Source organism: Equus asinus, chromosome 23, assembly GCF_041296235.1.
Source record: "Equus asinus isolate D_3611 breed Donkey chromosome 23, EquAss-T2T_v2, whole genome shotgun sequence".
In the NCBI taxonomy this organism is placed as follows: domain Eukaryota; kingdom Metazoa; phylum Chordata; class Mammalia; order Perissodactyla; family Equidae; genus Equus; species Equus asinus.
In genome coordinates this window covers 17,382,530-17,407,216 of record NC_091812.1, presented here as the reverse complement: position 1 = coordinate 17,407,216, position 24,687 = coordinate 17,382,530, and the positions used below count along the sequence as shown (strand labels likewise).

Sequence of the window (24,687 nt, the reverse complement as noted above, 5' to 3'; positions counted from 1 at the left end):
GATACAATGCTCTAACAAGGACACAACATCACTTCTGTGGTATTCCTATCAAATATGATATACATTGAATTTAATCTTGGAAAAACGTACGGCAAACCCGTTCTGGGGGACATACACAAAATAACTTTGGCCTGTATTCCAAAATGTTAGGGTGTGAAACACAAGGACGAAGGAAGTGCTCCAGATTTAAAAGACAGGAATTTCCTGATTTGATAATTGTACTGTGGTTATGTAAGAGAATGATTTTGTTTTTAGGAACGCACACTGAAGTATTTAGAAGTAAAGGGGCATCACAGTCTGTAACTTACTCTCAAACATTTCAGGAAAAACATAGAATTATAATGCAAATGTGGTAAAGTGTTATCATTTGGGGAATATGGGTGAAAGGAATATGGGACTTCTCTTTACTATTTTTATAATCTGGAATTTTTTCAAAATAAAAGTAAAGTACAGCCTCTGGGGAGTAAGACCACCTAAGTTTGTGTTCTGACTTTGTCACCAGCTTTGTGGGGTTTGGGAATTTAACCTTTTTATGCCTCAGGTTTCTCATTTATAAAATGTGGTTTCCAATAGTACACCCATCAGAGCATTATTGTGAGGGTTAACAAGGTTAGTACAAGTAGAATGCTTAGAACCGTGCCTGGCACACAGCAGCCACTTAATAATGTCAGCTATTAGTAGTGGTAGTATTCCATTGTATATACAGTCAATTACAAGCCACTTACAAATGGGCATTTAAATTATTTCAAGTCATAATCTGAATTATCTGTGGGTATGTTTTACCCTTACTTGTACCCTTACTGTGTTACCCAGTATCTGGTGTGTAGTCGGTAGTCAAATTTTGGTTGAATGAATCAGATCATTTTAGGAGCCCATGAAATCTTTATGCAGTGTTTTATCTGTGAGATGAATTTTTAAAGCAGTAATAAATTGTAACTGATACATTCTAATTGTTAAGTTTTAGAAGAGGCTAAAAAAAATTTTACTTTATTAGAATATTACATCAGTAATACTAGTACAATCAAGATTACTGCTTTGGTGAAATCACATTCAATACTGATATTGGGTATTCTGTTACAGATATGATTGTAAATATTTGACTATTCAAAATTTCCTTACAGGGCTGCATTGTTTTAAATGCTATGTTTTGTAGAACACTAAAAATCTGTGATAAATTTCTGCAGTTATATTTTGGCAGTATTTGTAAAGATATTGTAAAGTACAGAAATGAGCTTTACCTGTCAAGACGTCTTATTTCTCTCACTGGATAATAGGTTTTATAATGGCATTGATTGTGTTTTACCATTTTATCCCTGGTGTCCAGCCCATACTATCCACCATAGGTGCTCAAAATATGGTTTAGGAATGAATGAATACATGAAGAAAATTGTTTCCCTACTAATCTGCTCACCTCCAAACTCTCTCTTTTTTTTTTTAAACATCTGTTGCCAGTCTTCTTTTTTGTTTTTTTTTCCTTCTTCTCCCCCAAAGCTCCCCAGTATGTAGTTGTATATTCTAGTTGTGAGTGCCTCTGGTTGTGGTTTGTGGGATGCCACCTCAGCATGGCTTGATGAGCGGTGCTGGGTCTGCGCCGAGGATCTGAACTGGAGAAACCCTGGGTTGCTGAAGAGGAGAGCGCAAACTTAACCACTCGGCCACAGGGCCCGCCCCCACCTCCAAAATCTTGATTTGAAGCGTACTACTCTTTGATGGCCATCAGTTACTTTCTGACTTGTTGACTCAAATTCCCCTGCTCCCACTATCCCACTTTCAATTCATGGATGCTGCTGCTTTATTTTTCTCTGTTGCTTTCTCCGTGTCCTCATTTCCATGGTCCAGTGCTGAAATCACTCTTTGTCAAACACCCTTAACTCCTTTGCTCATCTCATCTCATCCCGTCCCACCATAGTGTCGCTTATTTAGCAAAACTCCAAACACCTGCCTGCTCCTTGCTTGCATGCAAGCAGCAGGCGGCTGCTAGAGAAAACCCACATCTGTGTGTCTGTTTTCACTTTAATTTTAGGATTGCAAATCTCAGATGAGCACTCAACACTAGAGACAATCCTGTCCTACAGCGCTTCTGTAGTGAAGTTGCTTTTCTAGTCTCTAAGGTGACTTTTCCACATCTTTTACTTCTCAGACCTCTGGTGCCAACCCTGGTCATGTCAGCTTGCTTTCTACGTTAATGAAATGTTACATGCAATCAGATATAAATAGAAGTACTTCATCTCACTATCACAAGTGCTAGCTTCTGTTGGTATCCATGTAGTCTGCCTTCTGTCCTGTTAAAAATGAAAGTTTCCCTGTGGTAATCTAAGCTCAGCCCCTCTACTTGTCTTCTAGGTTTTGCCCCTCTTGCCTACTGCAGGTATTAACCCATTATTTGTATGCCATTACTAGTGTCTCCTTCCCTACTAGATTATCCATACTGGCATACAAATATGCTGTTTTTTCACTCAGTTTAAAACAAAACATCAATAATTCCCTTGATCCCAAGGCTCCTTATATTTACAGTCTCATTTCTCTGCTTCCCTATACAAAGAACTCCTTGAATGAGCTGTTAATATTTACTTATTTTACTTTCTTTTTCAGTCTCTTCTCACCCACTGCAATGGGACATTACTACACAGAAACTGGTCTCAACAAGGTCCTTAATGGTATCCACCCTGCTAAATCCAGTGTTCTCACTCCTCCCTCTCCACCCTGCAGCATCATTAGATCCAGTTGACCACTCATTGAAATACTTTCTTCTCATCTTGCTGATATGGCAATCTTTTGGATTTCTTCCCTCCCCCCCCCCCCCCCCCCACTGGTTAGTCCATTACCTTTCTCCTCTAGATTCTGGAGTATTCCTGGGCTCCCTCTTTTCTCGATACCCTTTCCCTAGCTTGATTTGCTCTAGGTTTGTGTCTTTTAATACCAACTATATCGTGATGAAGCCCAAATTTATATCTCTAGTCCTGATTCCTCCCCTGACTTCTAGATTCAAGCAAATGCCTTCCTGAAATCTTTACTTGGATGATTGAAGAATTTGCAAACTCAATATAACCAAAATTGCACTTCATTTCAGCCCTTAGACCTGCTCTTCCCAAAGTCTGCCCTATCTCAGTAAATGATATGATCATTTACCAGTTGCTCAGACTGAAAACCTAAAGATGATCTTTGCTTGTACAATTTACCTCATGCCCCATGCTCATTTCATCAGCATATCATGTTGGCTTTACCTTTTAAATATGTCCTGATTTCAACAACTTCTTTTCACTTCCAGTTGCAACCTCAGTCAGCCCCTGCTTGGACTGTTGAATAGTGTCCACTATCTGGCCTCCTTGGTTTCACTTTGAGTTTTGTCCTCTTTAAGTCCACAAAGTTTCAAGAGTGATCTTTTAATGGAAACATCTATTTACATAACTCCTCTGCTTCAGTCCTCCGATGACTTAGATTAAGTTCTTTTTACTGAGGCTTGTATTTATTACACAGACTTGTGATATTCTCCCAGATAAATGCTTTTCCTTAGACTCCTCTTGGCAAACTAACAGTTCACAGATAGCCCTTCAGGTGTTTTTCTGTTTTGTTTTCTCTTCACAATGTTGGACTACTTAATTTCTTTTTTGAGTTCATAGTAGTTTACATCATTGTGAAATTTCATTTGTACATTATTTCTTGTCTGTCACCACATAGGTGCTCCCCTCCACTCCCTGTGCCCACCCCTCTACCCTCTTCCCCTGGTAACCACTGAACTATTTCTTTGTCCATGTGCTTTTTTGTATTCCACATATGAGTGAAATCATCTGGTGTTTGTCTTACTCAGCTAAGCGTAATTCCCTCCAGGCCTTTCCATGTTGTTGCAGATGGGATGAATTTGTCTTTTTTTCTGGCTGAGTAGTAGTCTATTGTGTCTATATACCACATCTTCTTTATCTAATCACCAGTCGATGGGCACTTGGATAGTGTCCATGTCTTGGCTATTGTGAATAGTGCTGTGATGAACATAGGGGTACATGTGTTGCTTTGGATTGTTGATTTCAAGTTGTTTTGGGTAGATACCCAGTAGTGGGAGAGCTGGGTCATATGGTATTTCTGTTTTTAGTTTTTTGAGCAATCTCCATACTGTTTTCCATAGTGGCTGCACTAGTTTGCATTCCCCCCAGCAGTGTCTGAGGGTCTCCTTCTCTCCACACCCTTTCCAACATTTGTTATTTTTAGTCTTATTGATTATAGCAATTTTAAGAGGTGTAAGGTGGTATCTTAGTGTAGTTTTGATTTACATTTCCCTGATGATTAGTGATGCTGAACATCTTTTCATGTGTTTATTGACCATCTGTATATCTTCTTTGGAAAAATGTCTGTTCATATACTCTGCCCATTTTTTGATGGGCTGTTTCTTTTTTTCTTGTTCAGTTGTGTGAGTTCCTTATATGTTATGAAGCCTAACCCCTTATCAGATAGATGATTTTCTCGGGATTGCTTTAGCTATTCAGGGTCTTTGGTTGCCCCATATGAATTTTTGGATTCTTTGTTCTATTTCCATGAAGAATGTCCTTGGGATTCTGATTGGGTTTGCATTGAATCTGTAGATTGCTTTGGGTAGTATGGACATTTTGACTGTGTTCATTCTTCCAATCCATGTGCATGGAATCTCTTTTCATCTCTTTGTGTCGTCATCTATTTCTTTCAGTAACGTCTTAAGTTTTCATTGTAGAAGTCCTTCACCTCCTTGGTTAAATTTATTCCTAAGTGCTTTATTCTTTTTGTTGTGATTGTAAATGGAATTGTATTCTTGAGTTCTCTTTCTGTAAATTCGTTATTAGAGTACAGAAATGCAACTGATTTTTGTCAGTTGAATTTGTACCCCACAACGTTACTGTAGTTGTTAATTATTTCTAATAGTTTCCCGATGTATTCTGTAGGGTTTTCTCTGTATAGGATCATGTCATCTGCAAAGAGTGAGTGTTTCGCTTCTTCACTCCCTATTTGGATTCCTTTTATTCCTTTCTGTTGCCTAACTGCTCTGGCCAAAACCTCCAGTACTGTGTTGAGTAAGAGTGGTGATAGTGGGCATCCTTGTCTTGTGCCTGTTCTCAGAGGGATGGTGTTCAGTTTTTCCCCATTGAGTATGATGTTGGCTGTGGGTTTGTCATATATGGCCTTTCTTATGTTGAGGTAGTTTCCTCCTGTCTCCATTTTGTTAAGCATTTTTATCGTAAATGGCTGTTAAATCTTGTCAAATGCTTTCTCTGTGTCTATAGAGATGATCATGTTTTTATTCCTGAATTTACTGATATGGTGTATCACATTGATTGATTTGCAGATATTGAACCCTCCCTGTGTCCCTGCAATAAATCCCACTTGATCATGATCTGTGATCTTTTTGATGTATTGCTGTATTCGGGTTGGCAATATTTTGTTGAGAATTTTTGCATCTATGTTCATCAGTGATATTGGCCTGTAGTTTTCATTTTTTGTGTTGTCCTTGTCATGCTTTGGTATCAGAGTGATGTTGGGCCTGTAGAATGTGTTAGGAAGTGTTCCATCTTCCCTAATTTTTTGGAATAGCTTGAGAAGGACAGGTATTAAATCCTCTCTGAAAGTTTGGTAGAATTCCCCAGGGAAGCCATTCTTTATCTAATCACCAGTCCTGGGCTTTTATTCTTTGGGATACTTTTGATTACTGTTTCAATCTCTTTACTTATCTAATCACTGGTCCTGGGCTTTTATTCTTTGGGATACTTTTGATTACTGTTTCAATCTCTTTGCTTGTGGTTGGTCTATTCAGATTCTCTATTTCTTCTTGATTCAGCCGTGGGAGGTTGTAAGAGTCTAAGAATTTATCCATTTCTTCTAGATGGTCCATTTTGTTGGCATGTAGCTGTTCCTAGTATTCTCTTATATTCCTTTGTATTTCTGTGGTATCCATTGTTATTTCCCCTCTTTCATTTCTAATTTTATTTATCTGAACTTTCTCTCTTTTTTACTGTGTAAGACTGACGAGGGGTTGTCAATTTTATTTATTTTCTCAAAGAACCAGCTCTTTGTTTCATTGAGCCTTTCTTCTGCCTTTTTTGTTTCAATAGGATTAATTTCTGCTCTGATTTTTATTATTTCTCTCTTTCTGCTGACTTTGGGCTTTGTTTGTTCTTGTTTTTCTAATTCAGTTAGGTGTAGTTTGAGATTGCTTATTTGGGTTTTTCCTTGTTTGTTAAGGTGAGCCTGTATTGCGATGAATTTCCTTCTTAGGACCGCTTTTGCTGCATCCCATATGGGTTGGTATGGTATGTTTTCATTTTCGTTTGTCTCCAGATATTTTTTGATTTCTCCTTTAATTTCATTGATCCCTTGGTTATTCAATAGTGTGTCTTTTAGTCTCCACATCTTTGTCCCTTTCTCAGCTTTTTTCTTGTAATTAATTTCTAGCTTTATAGCATTGTGAGCAGAAAAGATGCTTGTTATTATTTCAATCTTCTTAAATTTATGGAGCCTTGCCTTGTTTCCCAACATATGGTCTATTCTTGAGAATGTTCCATGTGCACTTGAGAAGAATGTGTATTTGGCTGTTTTTGGATGGAGTGTTCTGTATATGTCTATTAAGTCCAGCTGGCCTAGCTTTTCATTTAATTCCACTGTTTCCTTGTTGATTTTCTGTCTGGATGATCTGTCCATTGATTTGCATGCAGTGTTGAGGTTGCCTACTAATATTGTGTTATTGTTAATATCTCCTCTTAGGTTTGTTAATATTTGCTTTATGTACTGTGGTGCTTCTGTGTTGAGTGCATAGATATTCATAAGTGTTATTTCTTCTTGATGGAGTGTCCCTTTGATCATTATATACTGCCCCTCTTTGTGTCTCTTTACCTGTCTTTATCTTGAAGTCTACTTTGTCTGATATAAGTATTGCGACACCTGCCTTCTTTTGTTTACCATTAGCTTTGAGTATCGTGTTCCATCCCTTCACTCTGAGCCTGTGCTTGTCATTGGAGCTGAGATGTGTTTCTTGGATGCAGCATATTGTTGGGTCTTGCTCATTAATCCATCTCGCCACTGTGTCTTTTGATTGGAGAATTCAATCCATTTACATTTAGGGTGATTATCGATGTATGAGGGCTTAATGCTGCCATTTGATCACTCGTTTTCTGGTTCTCCTGCATTTCCTTTGTTTATCATCCTGTGTATTTCAGTCTACCAATTGAGGTTATGTAGTTTTTTATGTTGTGTTTCTTTGTATTCTTCTTATTTTTTATTTGTGTCTCTGTTCTGCTTTTTTGTTTAATGGTTACCCAGAGGTTTGTAATCAAGATCTTGTGGACAAGATAGTCCCTTTTGTGATGGCCTCTAATTTCCTTAGAGTAAACCAATTCAGTCCCTTACCTCTTCCCCTCCTAAGTTGTCTTTCCCACATCTTATTCCATCTTGTGTTGTGAATTTTGGTTAAAACGAGAAGATTATCTTTGTTCTTGGTGTTTTCTGTCTTTTTTGCCTTTAATGCTATACTTGAGTATTTGCTGTTCTGCTCTGAGTCTGTCTACTTATGTAACTCCTTACTCCATGCTTTGTAACCCCTCCCCCCCCCCCTTATTTTCCCTAGGTATGAGGGCCTTCTTGAGGATTTCTTGTGGGGGGGCTCTTGTGGCTACGAATTCCCTTAGCTTATGTTTGTCTGGGAAAGTTTTTTATTTCTCCATCACATCTAAAGGATATTTTTGCTAGATAGAGTATTCTTGAATGAAAGTTTTTGTCCTTCAATTTTTTGTATATGTCATTGGAGTCTCTCCTAGCCTGTAAGGTTTCTGCAGAGAAATCTGCTGAAAGCCTGATGGGGTTACTTTGTAGGTTATTTTCTTCTGCCTTCCTGCCCTTAGTATTCTTTCTTTGTCATTCATTTTTGCCAGTTTCAGTACTATATGCCTTGCAATAGATCTTTTTGCATTGGCCTATTTAGGAGATCTGGCAGCCTCTTCCATGTGCATTTCCTTCCCTACGTTTGGGAAGTTCTCTTCTATTGTTTCTTTGAACACACTTTCTGCTCCATTCTCCTTCTCTTCTTCTTCTTGAATACCTATAATTCTTATGTTGCATTTCCTAATTGAGTCGGATATTTCTTGGAGACTTTCTTCATTTCTTTTTAGTCCTAGTTCTCTCTCCTCCTCTATCTGGAGCATTTCAACATGTCTGTCTTTGATTATGCTGATAGGCTCCTCTATGGTGTCTGCTCCAGCATTTAGGGAATCCATATTTTATTTCTTCCATTGTGTCTTTCATCTCTAATATTTCTGATTGATTCTTCTTTATATTTTCAATCTATTTTGTGAAGTAGCTCCTGAACTTGTTGAATTGTTTCTAGGCGGTCTCTTTTACCTCGTTGAGTTTTTTGATGATAGCTGTTTTGAATTCTTTGTCATTTAGATTACATATTTCTACGTCCTTAGGACTGATTTCTGGGTACTTGTCATTTTCTCTCTGGTGTGGAGATCCTATATAGTGTTTGATATTGCTGTAAGGGGTGGCTCGGTTCTTATGCATCCTGGTATTATTTGGTTGCAGTTACCACCTATCGCCACTGGGTGGGGGTCAAGAGCCACATATTCTCAGCCCTCTGCTTTCATCCAAAATCCCAGGGACTGGAGCTGTGCTGAGTGGGTGGCAGGAGGGACGTTTCCTCCGTCTGCTCTTCTGGAGTGTTGGCTTGATAAGGTCACCCCCTGTGTAAGCTTTCGCCCTGGTAGAAGGCTTCCCTCTAGGCTGCAAGGGCCCTTGGGAGTCCTTGAAGTTCCTGCGAACAGATGTCCCCTCCTTCATTCCTTCCCTCTAGGAGGCCCCCCTTGGTCCTGCTCACAGTCTTTAGGAGAGGGAGGGAAGGTTTCTCTTACCCTGTTCCACCTCCTCTGAGGGGGGCTCTAGCCTCTCTGCCCTCCATTGTATGGCTGAGGGGATCTCTCCGACATTTTTTGTGTTGTGTTTGGAGTATGGATGTTTTTTTCATTATATATTGGAGGGGAGAGATTTCTGAGAGACCTCACTCTGCCAAGATGCTGACTCCTTAAGTCACTCCTGGACTACTTAATTTTTAAAAAAATTGATATCCTTTAAAAATCAGAAGATTTTAGATTAAATTAGACTGTTCTGAAAAATTAGGAGACATTACCACACTAGCCCTGCATTCATTCACGGCTGCAATGGGATAAGTAGTGCTGACTTCTGTTAGATGACACATATGTTCTCCAATTTGCCAGCGCTCCCCATGGTATCTTGCAGCCTGCTCCTGCCCTAAAGTAAGTCATCATTCATTCAACAAACATTTTTTGAGCAATATTCTGTTCAAAATAGTGCCAAGCATTATTTTACGTCCTGGAGATAAAGCAGTGAATAAAACAAAGCCTTGATCTCATTCATTATATGTTCCTTGGGACAAATACATCTATAATGTCAGGTGGTGGTAAGCAGGGGAAGGGGATAGAAAGTGGTGGGGTGCTATTTTAGAGAGGAGTGCACAGGGAAAACCTCTATATGAGGAATTGACACCAGAACAGAGGCTGGAATGTAATAGGGATGGAGTTTTGTAAACTCTATTGTAGACAGTCATTTTGGGGAGGGGGTCAGCATGTACAAAGGTCCTGAGAAGAGAGTGTGTTTGATGTGTTTGAAGGACAAGGAAGGCCTGGGTGACTGCCAGTGCAGTGAATGGAGAAGAATGGTAGGTAGGAAATGAGGTTGGAGAAGGAGACCAGGGCCACGTGATGCAGGGCCTTTCAGGCCATGGTGGGATCTGGGGTTTTGCTGTGAGGAAGGAAACTATTGAAAGGTTTTGAGTAGGAAGTGATGTGAAATGACTTATTTTAAAACAATCCCTTTGGCTTCTGGTGGTGAATAAATTATAGTAGGGACAAGTGTGGATGGAGTGGGGACTTGTCTGGAGGTGGTTATAGAAGTGAGAGATGGTGGTGACTTGAAATAGAGACATCTGTGAAAGGAGTGAGATGGGGTTAGATTAGAAAAGGACGATAGAGCCTATGGGGTTTTCTGATGGATTTGGTGATGGGATGTGGGAGAATGAGAGGACTTGAAGTGCAGGTTTTCAGCCTGAGTAACTGGATGGATTGAGGTGCCTTTTAGCAATGTGGTAAACACTAGGAAAGTTCCTTTCTAGCCATGTAAAATTTTAGTATCTTACTTGGTATCTGGGTAGAGGTAAAGTATAAACTTCACCTAGAGGATAAGCTTACAGCTCTGTAACACAATCTGAGATTTTTAACAGACCCAATCTTGTGAGTCATATGATACCACCAAGTTCTTTGAGACCAGGAACACTGTTTGTTTTTCTCTCTGTTTGTAAGGTATAGTATGCTCACTGAAACTTCCATTAAGAATCCAGAAGTTTTTTTATAGTTCCAGTCACTGCTATAAATTCCTATTATCCCATTATATTAGGCTTCTGTATACATGTCTTGTAAGAATTACAATATGGTAGAAATACTCCTTTAATAGAGTTTCTGACTTCTTAATCAGATCAGCCAGATGATATTAAATTCATAGTCTTCAAAGTGAGTCCAGCAAACCACTTAATTTGTTAATGTCTCAGCAGTGTTTTAAATGATTTTCAGGGTAGGAATCCATGTATCAGTTAGTTTTTTCTTTACAATGAGCTGAAGGAGGAATGTGATTTTGCTATCACTTTGAGTAATTCTACTTGAGAAAGCTTGACCTTTGTAGCCTAATAGTGTGTAAACAGGGATTTAATAAATTTTAAAGTAAGAGTCTTATCAAATAGTAATTATTAGTGTATATTTACTGTTCACCTGTTACTGTAAGAATACTTTGTAAGTGGGAATTATTACTTTGTGATCTTATCATAAGCATTAGCCTTATTTTGCAAATGAACATATTAAATGCAAGTATATTTAAATTGCCTAAGAACAAGCAATTGAAGTTAAGGAAAGAGACAGCATTAGACTATGGTATTTTAAAGGATATACCTGTAAGGAAAGCTTGGATGTATGATAGCAATATTTAGACAAACAGGTTGACATTCCATTACTATTTTCTTATTAGCAAATAGTGATTTTGCAAGAGAAATATAATGAAAAGTTCTGCTACTATTCAAGGACCTAATTATTCCTTTTTTCTATAGGAAGATTTTCAATCAATGACTTATGGATTTAAAATGGCTAACAGTGTGACAGATCTTCGAGTTACAGGTAAAACTATTTATAAAGATAATTCACAAGTTTAACGTTTGGATTTGTTTCCTTTTTAAACTCATTGTCTCTCTTTCTAGGCATGCTAAAAGATGTGGAGGATGACATGCAAAGAAGAGTAAAGGTATATATTTTTTTCTCTTTTCTTTGGTATTGGATTTTTACTTTCTTCTAAATGTGAGGTTAACTTTAGCTAATTACAAATCGCTAGTGTAGGTAGGACCACCAACTTCCTTTATATATGCTGTGCCTTTTTTGTAATGAATTTTGAAGACTGCTGGAGGAGTTTCTGATGAATTAATGTCACTTTCAAGTATTGAAAATTTAACCCTTTTAATTTTTCACTTTTTTGCCAATGTTGTACAATTTTAACATGCTATTTTAAGAACAGCATAATATTCTAGTTTTAAGTTCCTCAAGGGTAAGGACTATGTACATCGACTTTGTATCTTTAATAAAGCTAGTACAGTGTCTGCAACACAGTAGGAGAGCTTGGTAGATGCTAGCATCCCAAATCTGGGGAGAGCCTTCTATGAGTGACATCCTTCAGCTAAATGATCCCAATGATTTGGTTCTTACATTTTACATTATTGTCTTATTTGATATTACAATTATTCAGTGAATTAGGCAATTAAATGCACACAATGCCACACTTTTACATGAGGAAAATACAGCTCAAAGGAATTAAGTAATCTGTCGGAGTCTTAGTTAAGGGTAGCCACTAGTAAATCGCAGCTCCCAGGCTGGAGCCCAGATCTTCCTGTGGTAGTGCCCTAGATTTGTCAAAATAGTCAACTGTGTATTACTCTTGTATCAACAAGACATTTTTTGCATTTTAGTGTAGAATAGATCAGTATTTATCATGTGACTGTATGTTGTGATTTTGTAAAGGTTACTATTTTTTTCTAACAGTTAGTTTTGAAAGCATCAGGAATTTCAATTAATAGATCATTTTAAAAGAAAGAAGGTGGCCGGCCCCATGGCGTAATGGTTAAGTCTAGTGCACTCTGCTTTGGTGGCCTGGGTTTGGATCCTGGGCACAGACCTGTGCACCGCTCATCAAGCCATGGTATGGTGGCAACCCACATACAAAATAGAGGAAGATTGGCACTGATGTTAGCTCAGGGCAAATCTTCCTCAAGCAAAAAAGAGGAAGATTGGCAACAGGTGTTAGCTCAGAGCAAGTCTTCCTCACCAAAAAAAAAGACAGAAAGAAAGAAAAGAAAAGTACTGTGTGCCATGTGCTTTTACTTACATTATTTCATTGTTTTGCCTTTGCTGTTTTTAGTGCCTTATTCTTTTGTGTGATCTTTATAATTTATATCAAAGTGAACTTTCTGTGTATAATATTAATAGGAGGAAAGTAAATACTAAATATGAGTTATTTTCCTGCTGAATAGTTTTCTTAAAAATAGTATCTTACATACACTCAATAAATTGATTTAGTGCTTTACCTTGTATATTTATCATTTAATGCCTCTACAGATTCGTATTTGTTTTAATTCCCTTTTTTTAAAATTTTAGAGTACTCGAAGTCGACAAGGAGAAGAAAGAGATCCAGAAGTTGAACTAGAAGTAATTGAACTTATTTTCTGGTAGATAATATCAGAGAAGTCTACCTCTTAATGTTGTAGTTTTATGAACTGCGTTATAATTTATGGAAGCCCTTTTTAAGGTATTTCTTTAAAAATTGGACATTGCAAGGGATTTTATTTCCCTTGTATTTATTTTGATAGAATGATAATACAGCTCTTTCAAATAAATGATTTCAAAGCTCTTCAGTATTCCTGAGGTAGGAAGAAAAAATGACTTTTTATAGATGATGCATCAAAGCTTGGCAAAACTCAAGAACTTGCACAGTATCAGAAGTTGCCAAACCTTTGTTGAGATCCTGAATTTTCTGACTCTGCTTAAAGCACCTTTTTATCAATTCTTTTTAAAATATTATTAATTAAATCAGTTTTTGAGATAATAGTGTAACTTTTGACTTAGGGAAAAGTCAGTCTTGTTGATGTAGAAACTTTATACTTCTGTTTCGGTAGAATAAGCTTTATTTTCTGCAGCTCATTTTCAGACATTTAAAAGACTATAAGTGAAGGTGTTTGTAATGTAGTAAGTGGTTAACATTGAGATTTAGGACTTAAAATACTATATTTTAAAATGAAATTCCTTTGACAAACTTTGCATCTTTTAACTTCTAGTCCTTTCTTATTTTTTAGCACCAACAATGTTTAGCAGTATTCAGCAGAGTGAAATTTACCCGAGTGTTACTGACAGTGCTTATAGCCTTTACTAAGAAAGAGGTAAGGGTATTTACTGTAATCTGTTTTAGTGTTTTTGTTTTGGATGGAATGCTTTATTGAAGTGGTTCTGAACCTTTTCCGTTGAAATGCCCTGATCTCATATATACAGCACTTAGTGTGTGGTGTATTTACATCAGAGTATCCCTGATGGTTTCCTCAGAAAGTCACATACATTTTACATTGTGCTCCATAACATGCTCATGTCTGTTTGGAGATAAAAATAATATTTTATATTACTTATTAGTGGATAAAATAGTGGAAGCTGAAGTTGCTTGTAGGGTGTCATATTTTGTGAATTGAAAAGGAGAAAGTAAAAATGAGAATTTTAGCTAGATGGTTCTTTCGTTCAGTTAAATAATTGTTGAATTTGTGTAGAACCAAAAACAAGCACTAGATGGTGAATATTTTTTCTTTAGTTTGAATAAATTACAGACTAATTTGTAAATAGTTAATAAGTGATCAGTAGAGATCCAGCCTTTATAATACTGATCTAATTTCTGTAATTCTACTTTTTTCCATTTTTTAGAAAAAGTTTCACCTTGATGAATGACATAGTAGAAATGTTGAAATTTCCCATTTTCCAGTTGACTGCATGTCTGGTTTTTTTTAACGTAAGATTAACAGAATAAACCAGAATGTTTCCTATTGTTTTTTAATGACTCCTAAAAGATATAAATATGGGTAAGAAAGTAATTTCTGTCCTGACAGGATCTGGGCATCCTGTATTAAGTGAATAGTTTATGAAAACCAATGTCATTACAAGGATTTAATTTCATTATTGTTTATAGGATTTTCCTATTTAATGTATATCTTTCAGTGAAAGAATATGTAAGAATGTTTTTGGTGATTTATTTGCTAGACCAGTGCTGTTGCAGAAGCTCAAAAATTGATGGTTCAAGCAGCAGATCTTCTTTCTGCCATTCATAATTCTTTGCATCATGGCATCCAGGCCCAGAATGATACTACAAAAGGAGGTAATTGTCTGTTTTGCTCCTGCTCTTTTTTTGTTGTTTCCTATCCAGAGTATATGGTTTTCGGTTTATTCTAAAATTTCATTTAAGTTAGTCTATCTGGACCTTGGAATGTTTTGCTTCCTAGACTTATAGAGTGTTTTTATTCCCTTCTTTTTAAATTTATTCTAGACGAAGTACAATACTATAGAACTTAGCCGTCTCTTGTATTTTATCGTTTGGGCTCTGAACATTTACTGTGTTTGGTGATCATGCTGTGATGTCAGCAGTACATCCGTTTTTAATCACCTCTCCCCTTTACTCCTTTGAGAGATCATCACCTCCATTACACGATTTTCCCTGACTCCACCAGGCCTAGGATTCCTTCTGTGGCCTCATGGCGCTCCTATATGCCTCAGTTATAACATTTGTTCAGTATAGCATATTGTAGTTATTTACATATTTGTCTTTCCATGAGATTTTGAGTACGTTTAGGCCAGAGATTGTCTTCTTTGTATGTCTCTGTAGTGCATGTACGTTGTTGGCACTCAGTAGATTTTATTTATGAAATATGCCTTAAATAAAAAGAGCAGTGTACCTTTTTTCTAAAAGTTGCATCTGAGTTAACATTTTACATAATGTGTAGCAATTTTCGTTATCTTTAAAGCTTATTAAAATGAGATGATATTTATATTCTTTAAATTAGTTTTTCCCAGTTGTTGGTCCTCTGACCAGGAGGCCGGTTTTTACTGATTCACATTCCTTTTCTTTTTCACCCCTCCCCTCCTCTTAGGGACAACAGTTGTGGTATTTCCCTTCCCACGAATTTTTTTCTTACTCAGACATTAGTTAGTGGAACAATCCAAAAGGTAGTCAATAGTATCATAGTCTTTATGTTACTGAATTTATTAATTCATTAACATTTTCTCATTTTCCTCAGGAGAGGGAATGTATACATATAGGAGGTGACTGACTAAGTCTCATTCCTTAACCATGGGACATTAAAAAAGAAGGTTGTTAATGCATAGCAAGCTATCTAGTACATGTTTACAGAGAAGTATAACATATCTACAACTCGTCAATACTTTGAAATCCAGTGCAAGGATACTTTTATGAAACCGCTGTATAATATATTACTGCAGAGTAGTTGGTTTGTTGGGTTATGTATCAATGAGGTATTAATGATGCAAAACAAGAGTCTTCCAGATGACTAGATTCCGATGCTCCTTTTTGCCATATCCTAACTACTGTGGGCTGTTCTGGTCTGTATCTCTGAGGATAAGAATTGCCATGGAGTCGTGAGTTGCCTCTCTGGTTTGTGGCTTCCTTATATTTCAGACGAATCAGTGCTAAAAAAAATTGCCTGTGTATATTTCCCACTATTTCTCTGCTTTTATAGTCTGCTCATGAGTAAGCTTCAGGAAGATGGTTTGCATAAAATTGGCTGGAGTAAACTTTTTAAAAAATAGAATCTTCTGACTAAGCAAATGGAGTTAAATTTAGGGAGTACTTTGTGCTTAGTTTTCTGTTTAATTCCTTTAAGCTGGCATAATTTAACTTTGTAATTATCCCTTAAGCATACAGCTTAACAGTTCCATAACAAGCAAATGCCTTCCCAATAATGTCTAGTTAAGAAGAATGATGATAAAGCAATAATGTAGGTTAGTTTTGGTCTCAGATTACTCATTTTGCCTTATTAATATTATTGCAACTCCACCTAGTGACAGAATGGCTGTGTAAAGCTCAGAATCACTAAGCATTTGTTTTGGCTTCTCATTGGAAAGATATATAATCAGTAGGACTTGAAAACAGTGGTGTAAAGGGAGGAATTAGGAAGAATCAGATTTGATCCAAGGATTGCTTGCTGATGGGTTTACTTAATGGGTGTGATGTCTTGAAGATGCAAAAGGCAGAGTAGTTTGGGGAGAGGAGGTGGTTAAGGCTTGGCTTAGATCTAATTAATGGGATCTTTTGATGTGGTGACATGGAGCAGTTCACTAGTAAAGTGAGTATTTTGTTCTTGAAAATGGATGGAAAAGCAGGTTTTGGAATCATTTTCATATAAGTGCTAATTGAAATAGAAGGAATGGATGTTATTACTCAGGGCTTGCTGGGTTCAGGACCTTGGGTTAGATGTTTGTTGAAGAAACAAGGGAAGAAGAGGATCTAATGAAGCAAATATCACTCTTTGTCTTTGCTTATGCTGTCTTCCTGCTCTGGAATTCTACGCTTCTTTTAATATGTCTGGAATTATAACCCATCCTTCAAAATGATGTTCAAATCATCTCTTCCAGTGAGACTTTCCTGGTTCTGCTTGTCAAAGTTTCTCTCTCACTAATGTTCTTTCCTAGTTACTGTGGGTTGGGTTTTACACTTTAGGATGCAAGCATCTTTAACAGTTGCTAATGGAAATGAAAAATTTACTTAAACTAATGTTGCCTGAAATTGGTAGATATTTTTGAAGTCTATTTTCAAATCTGACATTCAATTTCAAGGGGACTTGTCATCCTTTTAAAATAAATTAAAAGACGTCTGATTCAAATTGGTAGATTGAACACATGCGTTTACCTTCTGAAACCCCAGTGAAACAGTGAAGAAGTTTTTTGTTTGAACAGGCATGATCAATAAAGAGGGAAAAGACAAGGAAAGGAGATAACAGTAACAGAATTTTAGAAGCAGGGAAACAGAAATACATTGACCTTCTGTCCCCAGATAACTGAATTCTATGCCACTGATAGAGAAAGTCGAGAGACAACTCAGTTTGTCCTGTGGATCCCCTGAAGGCCTCCATCTTTAGTATACCAGATACCTCTGAAAATGAAGAAGAGAATTATGCTGATAACATGAAAACTGGTTGAAACTCTATTTAGAAGTAGTGGTTTTCTCCTGGATGACATTCTTGAACCCCAGAAAAGTAAAAGTTTATTCTCTGGAATAGGGGAACAGAATGGTGTGCATTATGGGGAAGTTAAGTGAAAATTTAAGTACTTATTATTGTGACCCAGTTCCTTCCCCTCCTCCTCCCCTAACTCTTCGTCTCCCCCCACCCCCCAACTTTTAAAACAGTACAGCCTGGCTCTTGTACTCTGCTGAAAAGTTTGGAAGATTCTTCTTAGGGAGATTGGACAAGCCCAAGAGGTAGAGAAAAACAGCAGCAAAATTTAAATATATTGATATCAGCAGCTCCCCTGATAAAATAGCTTGGTTTAGAAAAGCCTAAGCTGTATTCACAGAGCTCTTAATGGCATTTTTTCTTCTCCAGTTTCAAATCTGAGTATATAGTCAAGGGTGCAAATCTATCCTGAAAAAAAGAGTGAAACAGGCAAGCAAACCAAAACCTTAAAAAATGAGAAAAAAAGTGCATATGTAAAACAGAAATAAGATTTATACAAAAGGAAAAAAAGGATACAATCTTTGAGATTCAAAATATAAGAACAGAAATGATAAAAATAGAAAATGTAGAACACAAAGTTGAGGAAATCTTAGAGAAAGTAGGGTAAAAAATGAAAAGATGGAAAATAAAGAGAAAAAAAGATACGAATATTATAGGATCAGTCCAGAAGTTCTACTATCTAATAATGATAAACAATAAATAAGATAAATGAAGGATAAACTAATAAAAGTTGTTCCAGAAACAAAGATCAGAAAATAGAAGCAAAAAAAAAATCATTTAAGAAAATTTCCTGGAATCAAATGATACACATACTAAGATTGAAAGGGCCAATAAAGAGCTGTTGAGCACAACTAGGGTGAAAATAGACTTCTATCAAGGTATATCATCCTGGAATTTCAGAATAGTGGGGAAAAATAGAAGATCCTAAGAGATTTGAAAAAGACAAAGACAAGTTACATACACAGAATGTCATTAGACTTTGCAGTGCCAGCAGTGGAAGCTAGAAATCATTGGACCAAAGAACAGAGTTGAAGAAGTCAAACTCCCTAATTTCAAAACTCACTACAAAGCTACAGTAATTGAGACAGTGTGGGATGAGCATAAAGATATAGACATAGATCAGTGGAATAGAGTTAAGAATCCAAAAATGAACCTTCACATTTATGGTCAGTCAGTATTTGACAAGAGTGCTAAGACAATTCAGTGAGGAAAGAAAAGTGTTTTGAACAGGTGACGCTGAGACAACTGGATAGCCACATGTGAAAGAATAAAGTTGAACTACCCCTCCCGACCACCTCACATCATATACAGAAATCAACTCAAAATGGATCAATGGCCTAAATGTAAAAACTAAAAATGTAAAACTCTGAAAACATAGGCATACATTTTATGACTCAATAAAAAGAAAAATAAATTAAAAAATGGACGGGATCTGAATAGACATTTCCGTAAATAAGATATACAAATGACCAATAAGCACGTGAAAAGATGTTTTATCATCATTAACCATCAGGGAAATGCAAATCAAAATAAAAAGATACCATTTCCTGCCTATGAGATGGCTATAATCAAAAGACAGATAATAACAAGTGTTGGTGAGGATGTGGAGAAACTGGACTTTTATACACTCCTGGTGGGAATTTAAAATGATGCAACTGCTTTTGAAAATAATCTTGTAGTCTCTCAAAAGGTTAAACATGGAGTTTTATAACCCAGCAGTTCCAATCCTAGGTACATACCCAAAGGAAATGGAAATGTATGTCCACACAAAAAAGTTGTATGCTAATGCTCATAGCGACATTATTCATAATAGCTAAAAGGTAGAAACAACCCAAATGTCCATCAGCAGATGAATGGGTAAATAAAATGTATATCCATGCAAAGCAATAGTATTTGACAATTAAAAGAAGTGAAGTACGGATACTTGCTACTTGTGGACCAGTAGATGGACTTTGAAAACCTTAGGCTAAGTAGAAGAAGCCAGTCATAAAAGACCATATATTATATGATTTTTATTTATATAAAATGTCCAGAATAGATAAATCCATAGAAACAGAAAGTAGATTAGTGGTTGCCTAGTGCTAAAGGAGGGTAGGAAGGAGGAGAGTGCCTGCAAATGGATATGCAGTTTCTTCTTAGTGATAAAAACGTTGTATATTTGTGGTGGTGGTTTTACAACTCTATGACTATGTTAAGAAACTATTAAATTGTACACTTTAAATAGATGACAAGATATGTTAATTATATTTCAATAGAGTTGTGATTAAAAGAAAATCAGTGGAGCAATGTTTTTAGAATTTGGGGGGAAAATGGTTTCTAATCTGGAATCCTCTTCCAAAACTGTAATTTAATTGAGAGGAAAGATAATTTCAAGTATTTAAAAATCTCCCAAATGTTTTTCAAGATCCAACTGGAATATGTGCTTTATTAAAATGAGAGAGTTAATCAAGAAAAAGAAAAGTGTGGAGGGGCTGGCCCTGTGGCCAAGTGGTTAAGCTCGCACGCTCTGCTTCGGTGGCCTAGGGTTTTGCCAGTTTGGATCCTGGGTGTGGACCTAGCACTGCTCATAAAGCCATGCTGATGCGATGTCCCACATGCCACAACTAGAAGGACCCACAACTAAAATATACAACTGTGTACTGGGGGCTTTGGGGAGAAGGAGGAAAGAAAAGAGAGTAACATCAATTGACATTTAAAAAAAAAGCAAAGCATGGAGTTTAGGGAATATGAGACTCCAGCATAAGAGGATAATGAAGGAAATCCCCAGACTGATGGTACAGCAAGATCACCAGATACTAGCTGAATACTGTACATGGAGGACAAGTCCAGACTGGAGACAGTCACAAAGCTCTAGGGGACATGATTCAAAGTAGATGCAAGACCTGTTGTCACCAATAATATTGATACAAGAGCTGTTCTGTTTATTCTGGTAAGAGGAGATTTAGAGAATTGGCAGAGGTTTTGGGGTTTAATTCAGTGTTAAGTACATAGAAAAAAGCAAACAAAAAGTGAGACAATAATTAACTTCAGAATATGTATGAAAGTAAAAGTTGTTTCCATGTTTGCAAAATTATTCATGACCCAGGTGTGAATATCTTTTACTTAATCATAACGGTGCAAATGCTGAGTGTTGATCATAGCCAAAATTATGATCTAACTATATTGGAGGTGAGGGACAGAAGTATATGTATGCATATAATCTATATGCACTTGTAAGTACTACTTCATATTTTAGCAGTTTACACGTATTTCTGACTTCCTCTTTTTGAAGATGGAGGATTAAGTCAGAGATAATATGTGAAACTATTAATATAAAGTGGCATGATAAGCTTGTTATTTGGCGATATGGAGGTTAAACACCAAAAAAATATCTAAGGAGAAATGGAAGAGATTGCCTCTGGGAAGAGAGAAGTAATGGAACTGGGGGTAGAGGGTGGACAGAAGATTATTAGTTTTAATAAAAACCTTGTTCAGCTGTTTTATTCTTGAGCAGCATACATTTATGACTGAGTAAAAGAAAAAAATCAGTGTGAATTAAAAATAGATTAAAATATGATTTAGAATATGATGCTGTTATCATCTGGTAATATGATACCTTTAACCTCCTGAAGGCTGAACTTGGTGCTGAAGCATAAACTATGCTGCCTCAGCCCCGCTGGCTTCATTTGCCAGCTTGGCAGTGTATAAGAGAGATGGAAGCTGACTTCATTTTAAGATCATAACCCATTAGAGAGGCCTAGGCCATGATGTGCTAGTGCCAGGAACTTCAGATGTTTACTCTTTTAATTGAAACATTTTTCTTCTTAAAAAACAAAAGTACACACACACACATCCCTAAGTTTGTCTGTGTGTGTGTGTAATCTGGAGGACTTTAGGGTTTTAGGTGGTGCAGTAAAGATGTCTCTGCTGTTCCTCCTGTCTACAACCAACTGAAAATTATAAGGATTATGAGAAACAGAATCCTCCCAACTTCTTAAAAAATAGGAAACCCTGTAACCCAAATGAAAATAGAGGGGCTGTCAAACACATTAACAGTAGGGCCCAGATGAGGGGGAACATTGAGAATGAATTCCAAGATTTTCTTGGTGTTAGCGTAAGTAGGTCAGCAAAGCACAGTGTTCTCCAAAGTAGATGGTGTAACCTGAAGGACAAAACCAGGGATTCTTTTAGAGTGATAACTAAGAGTGGGATATGCAAGCTGGCTGTGAGAACCTACCTAATCAATATGCTAGAGATGCAGAGGAGGTGGGGCTTTTCCAGAAACCATATAAATATGCTACTCCTTTGTTACTTTTTGTTACTCTTTGTTACTCCTGTAAGACAGAGGAGATGCTCTGGATGTTAGCAGTCTAGCAACTGGTAATCTTTGTCAGTAAAGGAGATAGAAAGGTAACTTGTCTTACATGCTCACACAACACAGACAGGCCCATCATATGGGGCTTAACTGCAAGTCAGTCAGGCTTCCTGTTAGTAGAGGACTGTTCTAACACTTCACCCGAATAATTGGCTCAGGAAGCACTCATTCAATGGTGTAATAATCAAAAAAGAACTGTACGGTATTTATACACAAATAGTCCAGGAAGTTAATGAGCAAAAACAAGGAAAACAAAAGGCAGATGGAAAACACAAATCAGAAACATATTTCTGCAGGATTTCAAAGAATTTATTGAAAAATAAAGTCTTGGGGCCAGCCTGGTGGCCCAGCGGTTAAATTTGCTCGCTCCGCTTTGGCATCTTGCGTTTTGCCAGTTTGGATCCTGGGTGCACACCTACGCACTGCTCATCATGCCATACTGTGGCAGGCGTCCTGCATATGAAGTAGAGGAAAATGGGTACAGATGTTAGCTCAGGGCCAATCTTCCTCAGCAAAAAGAGGATTGGCAGCAGCTGTTAGCTCAGGGCTAATCTTCCTCAAAAAAAATGAATAAAGTCTCTATAAAACAAGAGTACAAAGCAGAGATATTAGACTAATGGGAGAAATAATGAATAACAGAAAGAGAGTACACGTGAGCAGGCAGAGTTAGGAAAGAAGAAGAGGAAAGTACTGAAAGTGAAGACTCATTGAAAATAGTAAAATGTATGCTAAGCATTGCAAGCAGAATGAGAGTGAAAAAAATAATTTGAAGCATTAGAAAATAATATCCAAACAAGACTCACTGTACTCATAATTGATGTCCCTTCAAAGGAGAACCACATAATGGAATAGGAGAAAAAGTTAAATATTCCTAGAAAGAAGCAAATACAATTAAATCTACAGATTTAATTGGAAGGCTGTAATGTGTCCTAGGGAAAATTGATAAAGAATTATTAATATTTAGAAGCATCCTAGTAAATTACTTTAGATAGGAACCAACAATGTTATGTGCAGGTTGGCTTCAGAGTTCTTCACATCAACATTCAAGACAGAAAGTACTGGAATAGTGTCTAAAAGTCCTCAGTTAAAGAAGTATGACCCAGGGGCTGGCCCCGTAGCTGAGTGGTTAAGTTTGCATGCTCTGCTTTGGCAGCCCGGGGTTTCACCGGTTCAGATCCCAGGTGCAGACATGGCACCACTCATCAAGCCATGCTGAGGTGGTGTCCCACAGCACAATTAGAAGAACCTACAATGAGAATATACAACTATGTGCGGTGGGGGGGGGGGGGGGTCACTTTTGGGGGGAGGAGAAGAAGAAGGAGATAAAAAAACGGGAAGATTGGCAACAGATGTTAGTTCGGGTGCCAATCTTTAGGGAAAAAAAAAAGAAATATGACCCAAGAATTTTATAGCCATCTCAACTATTTTTAAGTGATACTCAGACAAGTATTTTTAAATTTGCGAGGACACAGGAAATATTTTTCCTGGAGGGAAAAGATTGGAATCAAGGATGAAATTTAGCTTACTGAGACAGAAATGGAAAAGCTATGACAGAAAGGATAGGCAGTGAGCATTAAATTCATTTTATTATAGAACTGCGGTTAAAACAGCTGTGGAAGTTGATTTTATTAAATATAATGTGACTTGTGTCACAAACCTTGACAATATAAAGTAGTCATGTAACAAAAGTCAGGAGGAAAAGAAGACTGATTTCTTTTATGTTGCCAGGGTCCAAAGATACTGGTTAGAGTCAATAAATCTATCATAGGTATATTTCAGCATATAAAGGTAACTGACGATGGAGATAACAGTTCAGATTTGGTGGGTAAAGAGATGGAGGGAGGTCTTTAACATTATCATTGTTTCTTCATGGGTAAGGAAATTAACTCTAGTGAAGCTGAAATCAAAAGCATTACAAAGGGACATATATATTTCGTATTAAGTGGGAACAAAACTAAGATATGGTACTTACTCTTCATACTTTCTATTCTTGGAAAAACTCAGTCCTAAAGCCGTGAAGTGGGCCTGAGCAAGATGGGCATTTTTACTGGAGCAGGTTGTTGGAGCCTGACCCAGGATTAGGACCATGTCCATGCAGGGCATAGGAGTGGCCTGACACAACATGTTGCAACCTTATGGGTAGGAAGGACATCATGGTTCCAGTGCAGTCCTCAGGACCTTTATCAAAGCCTGTGTGGCATGAGGATGCCTCTGCATATAATGGTAGTGGAGTGAGGGGGCATCTGTGAAGAGGTGGGCCTGGAACAAGATTTTGGGGCTAAGTAGCTTGAGGAGGGCATCATCATGAATGGGCAGCCTGGCTGGATTCATTACTTCCCAAGTGAGGTGAGAAGGGTATCTGCACAGCAGGGCAACTGAGGTTGGAGTGCCTGAGCCTAAGAAGGATGACCGTGTGGAAGCAACCTGGCACTCTGTGTCAAGAGCCTAAGTAGGGTATGGAGAGTATGTCTATAGAAGGGCTGCTAGTGCAGAATTTTAGAGCCCAAAAGGCATTTGGGAGCCTAGGCAGGGTCAAGAGGGCATACTCATGTGAGTGTGGCCTGCCATGGGGTGCTAGAACCTGAGGCAGATTCATAGAGGCAGCTGTGTGCCTTTGGGCTGTGGGCTATGGAGACTATGCAAGGTAAGGAGGGGGCTTCTGTGTATTAGGGTGGTCTGGTGCAGGATTTCAGAGCCTAAGCATGTTGAAGAAGTTGACCCTGTGGAAAGTGCTGAGGTGCAGGTGTCAGATAACAAGTGGGGTGAAGAGGGCATCTGTACAGGAAGAAAGCCCAGCACAGAATGTCAGAGCCTAAGCAGCAAGAGGAGGAAGTCTGAATGGAAAGGTGGCCCTGTGTGGGGAGTTGCAGCCTAAACAGGTTGAGGAAGGGCATCTGTACAGAAAGGTAACCTGGCATAGGGTTTCAGAGCTTAGCCAGGGTGAGAAGGCATCTCTGTGGAAGAGTGGCCTGACATGGGGTGTTAGGAGCTCAGACAGAGT

At 37.6% G+C, this 24,687-nt stretch overlaps 1 protein-coding gene across 4 annotated transcripts in view; it reads left to right on the top strand.

Moving 5' to 3' along the window:
- The window catches only part of NAA35 (N-alpha-acetyltransferase 35, NatC auxiliary subunit), a 102,915-nt gene that overhangs the window by 29,036 nt on the left and 49,192 nt on the right, over positions 1 to 24,687 (top strand). For all 4 annotated transcript variants that reach the window (XM_070495896.1, XM_070495897.1, XM_070495895.1 and 1 more), the window contains exons 7-11: positions 11,120 to 11,186; positions 11,267 to 11,310; positions 12,711 to 12,761; positions 13,406 to 13,489; positions 14,349 to 14,463. In XM_070495896.1, coding sequence (XP_070351997.1) covers positions 11,120 to 11,186; positions 11,267 to 11,310; positions 12,711 to 12,761; positions 13,406 to 13,489; positions 14,349 to 14,463 — 361 coding nt within the window. The remainder of the gene's footprint in view (positions 1 to 11,119; positions 11,187 to 11,266; positions 11,311 to 12,710; positions 12,762 to 13,405; positions 13,490 to 14,348; positions 14,464 to 24,687) is intronic.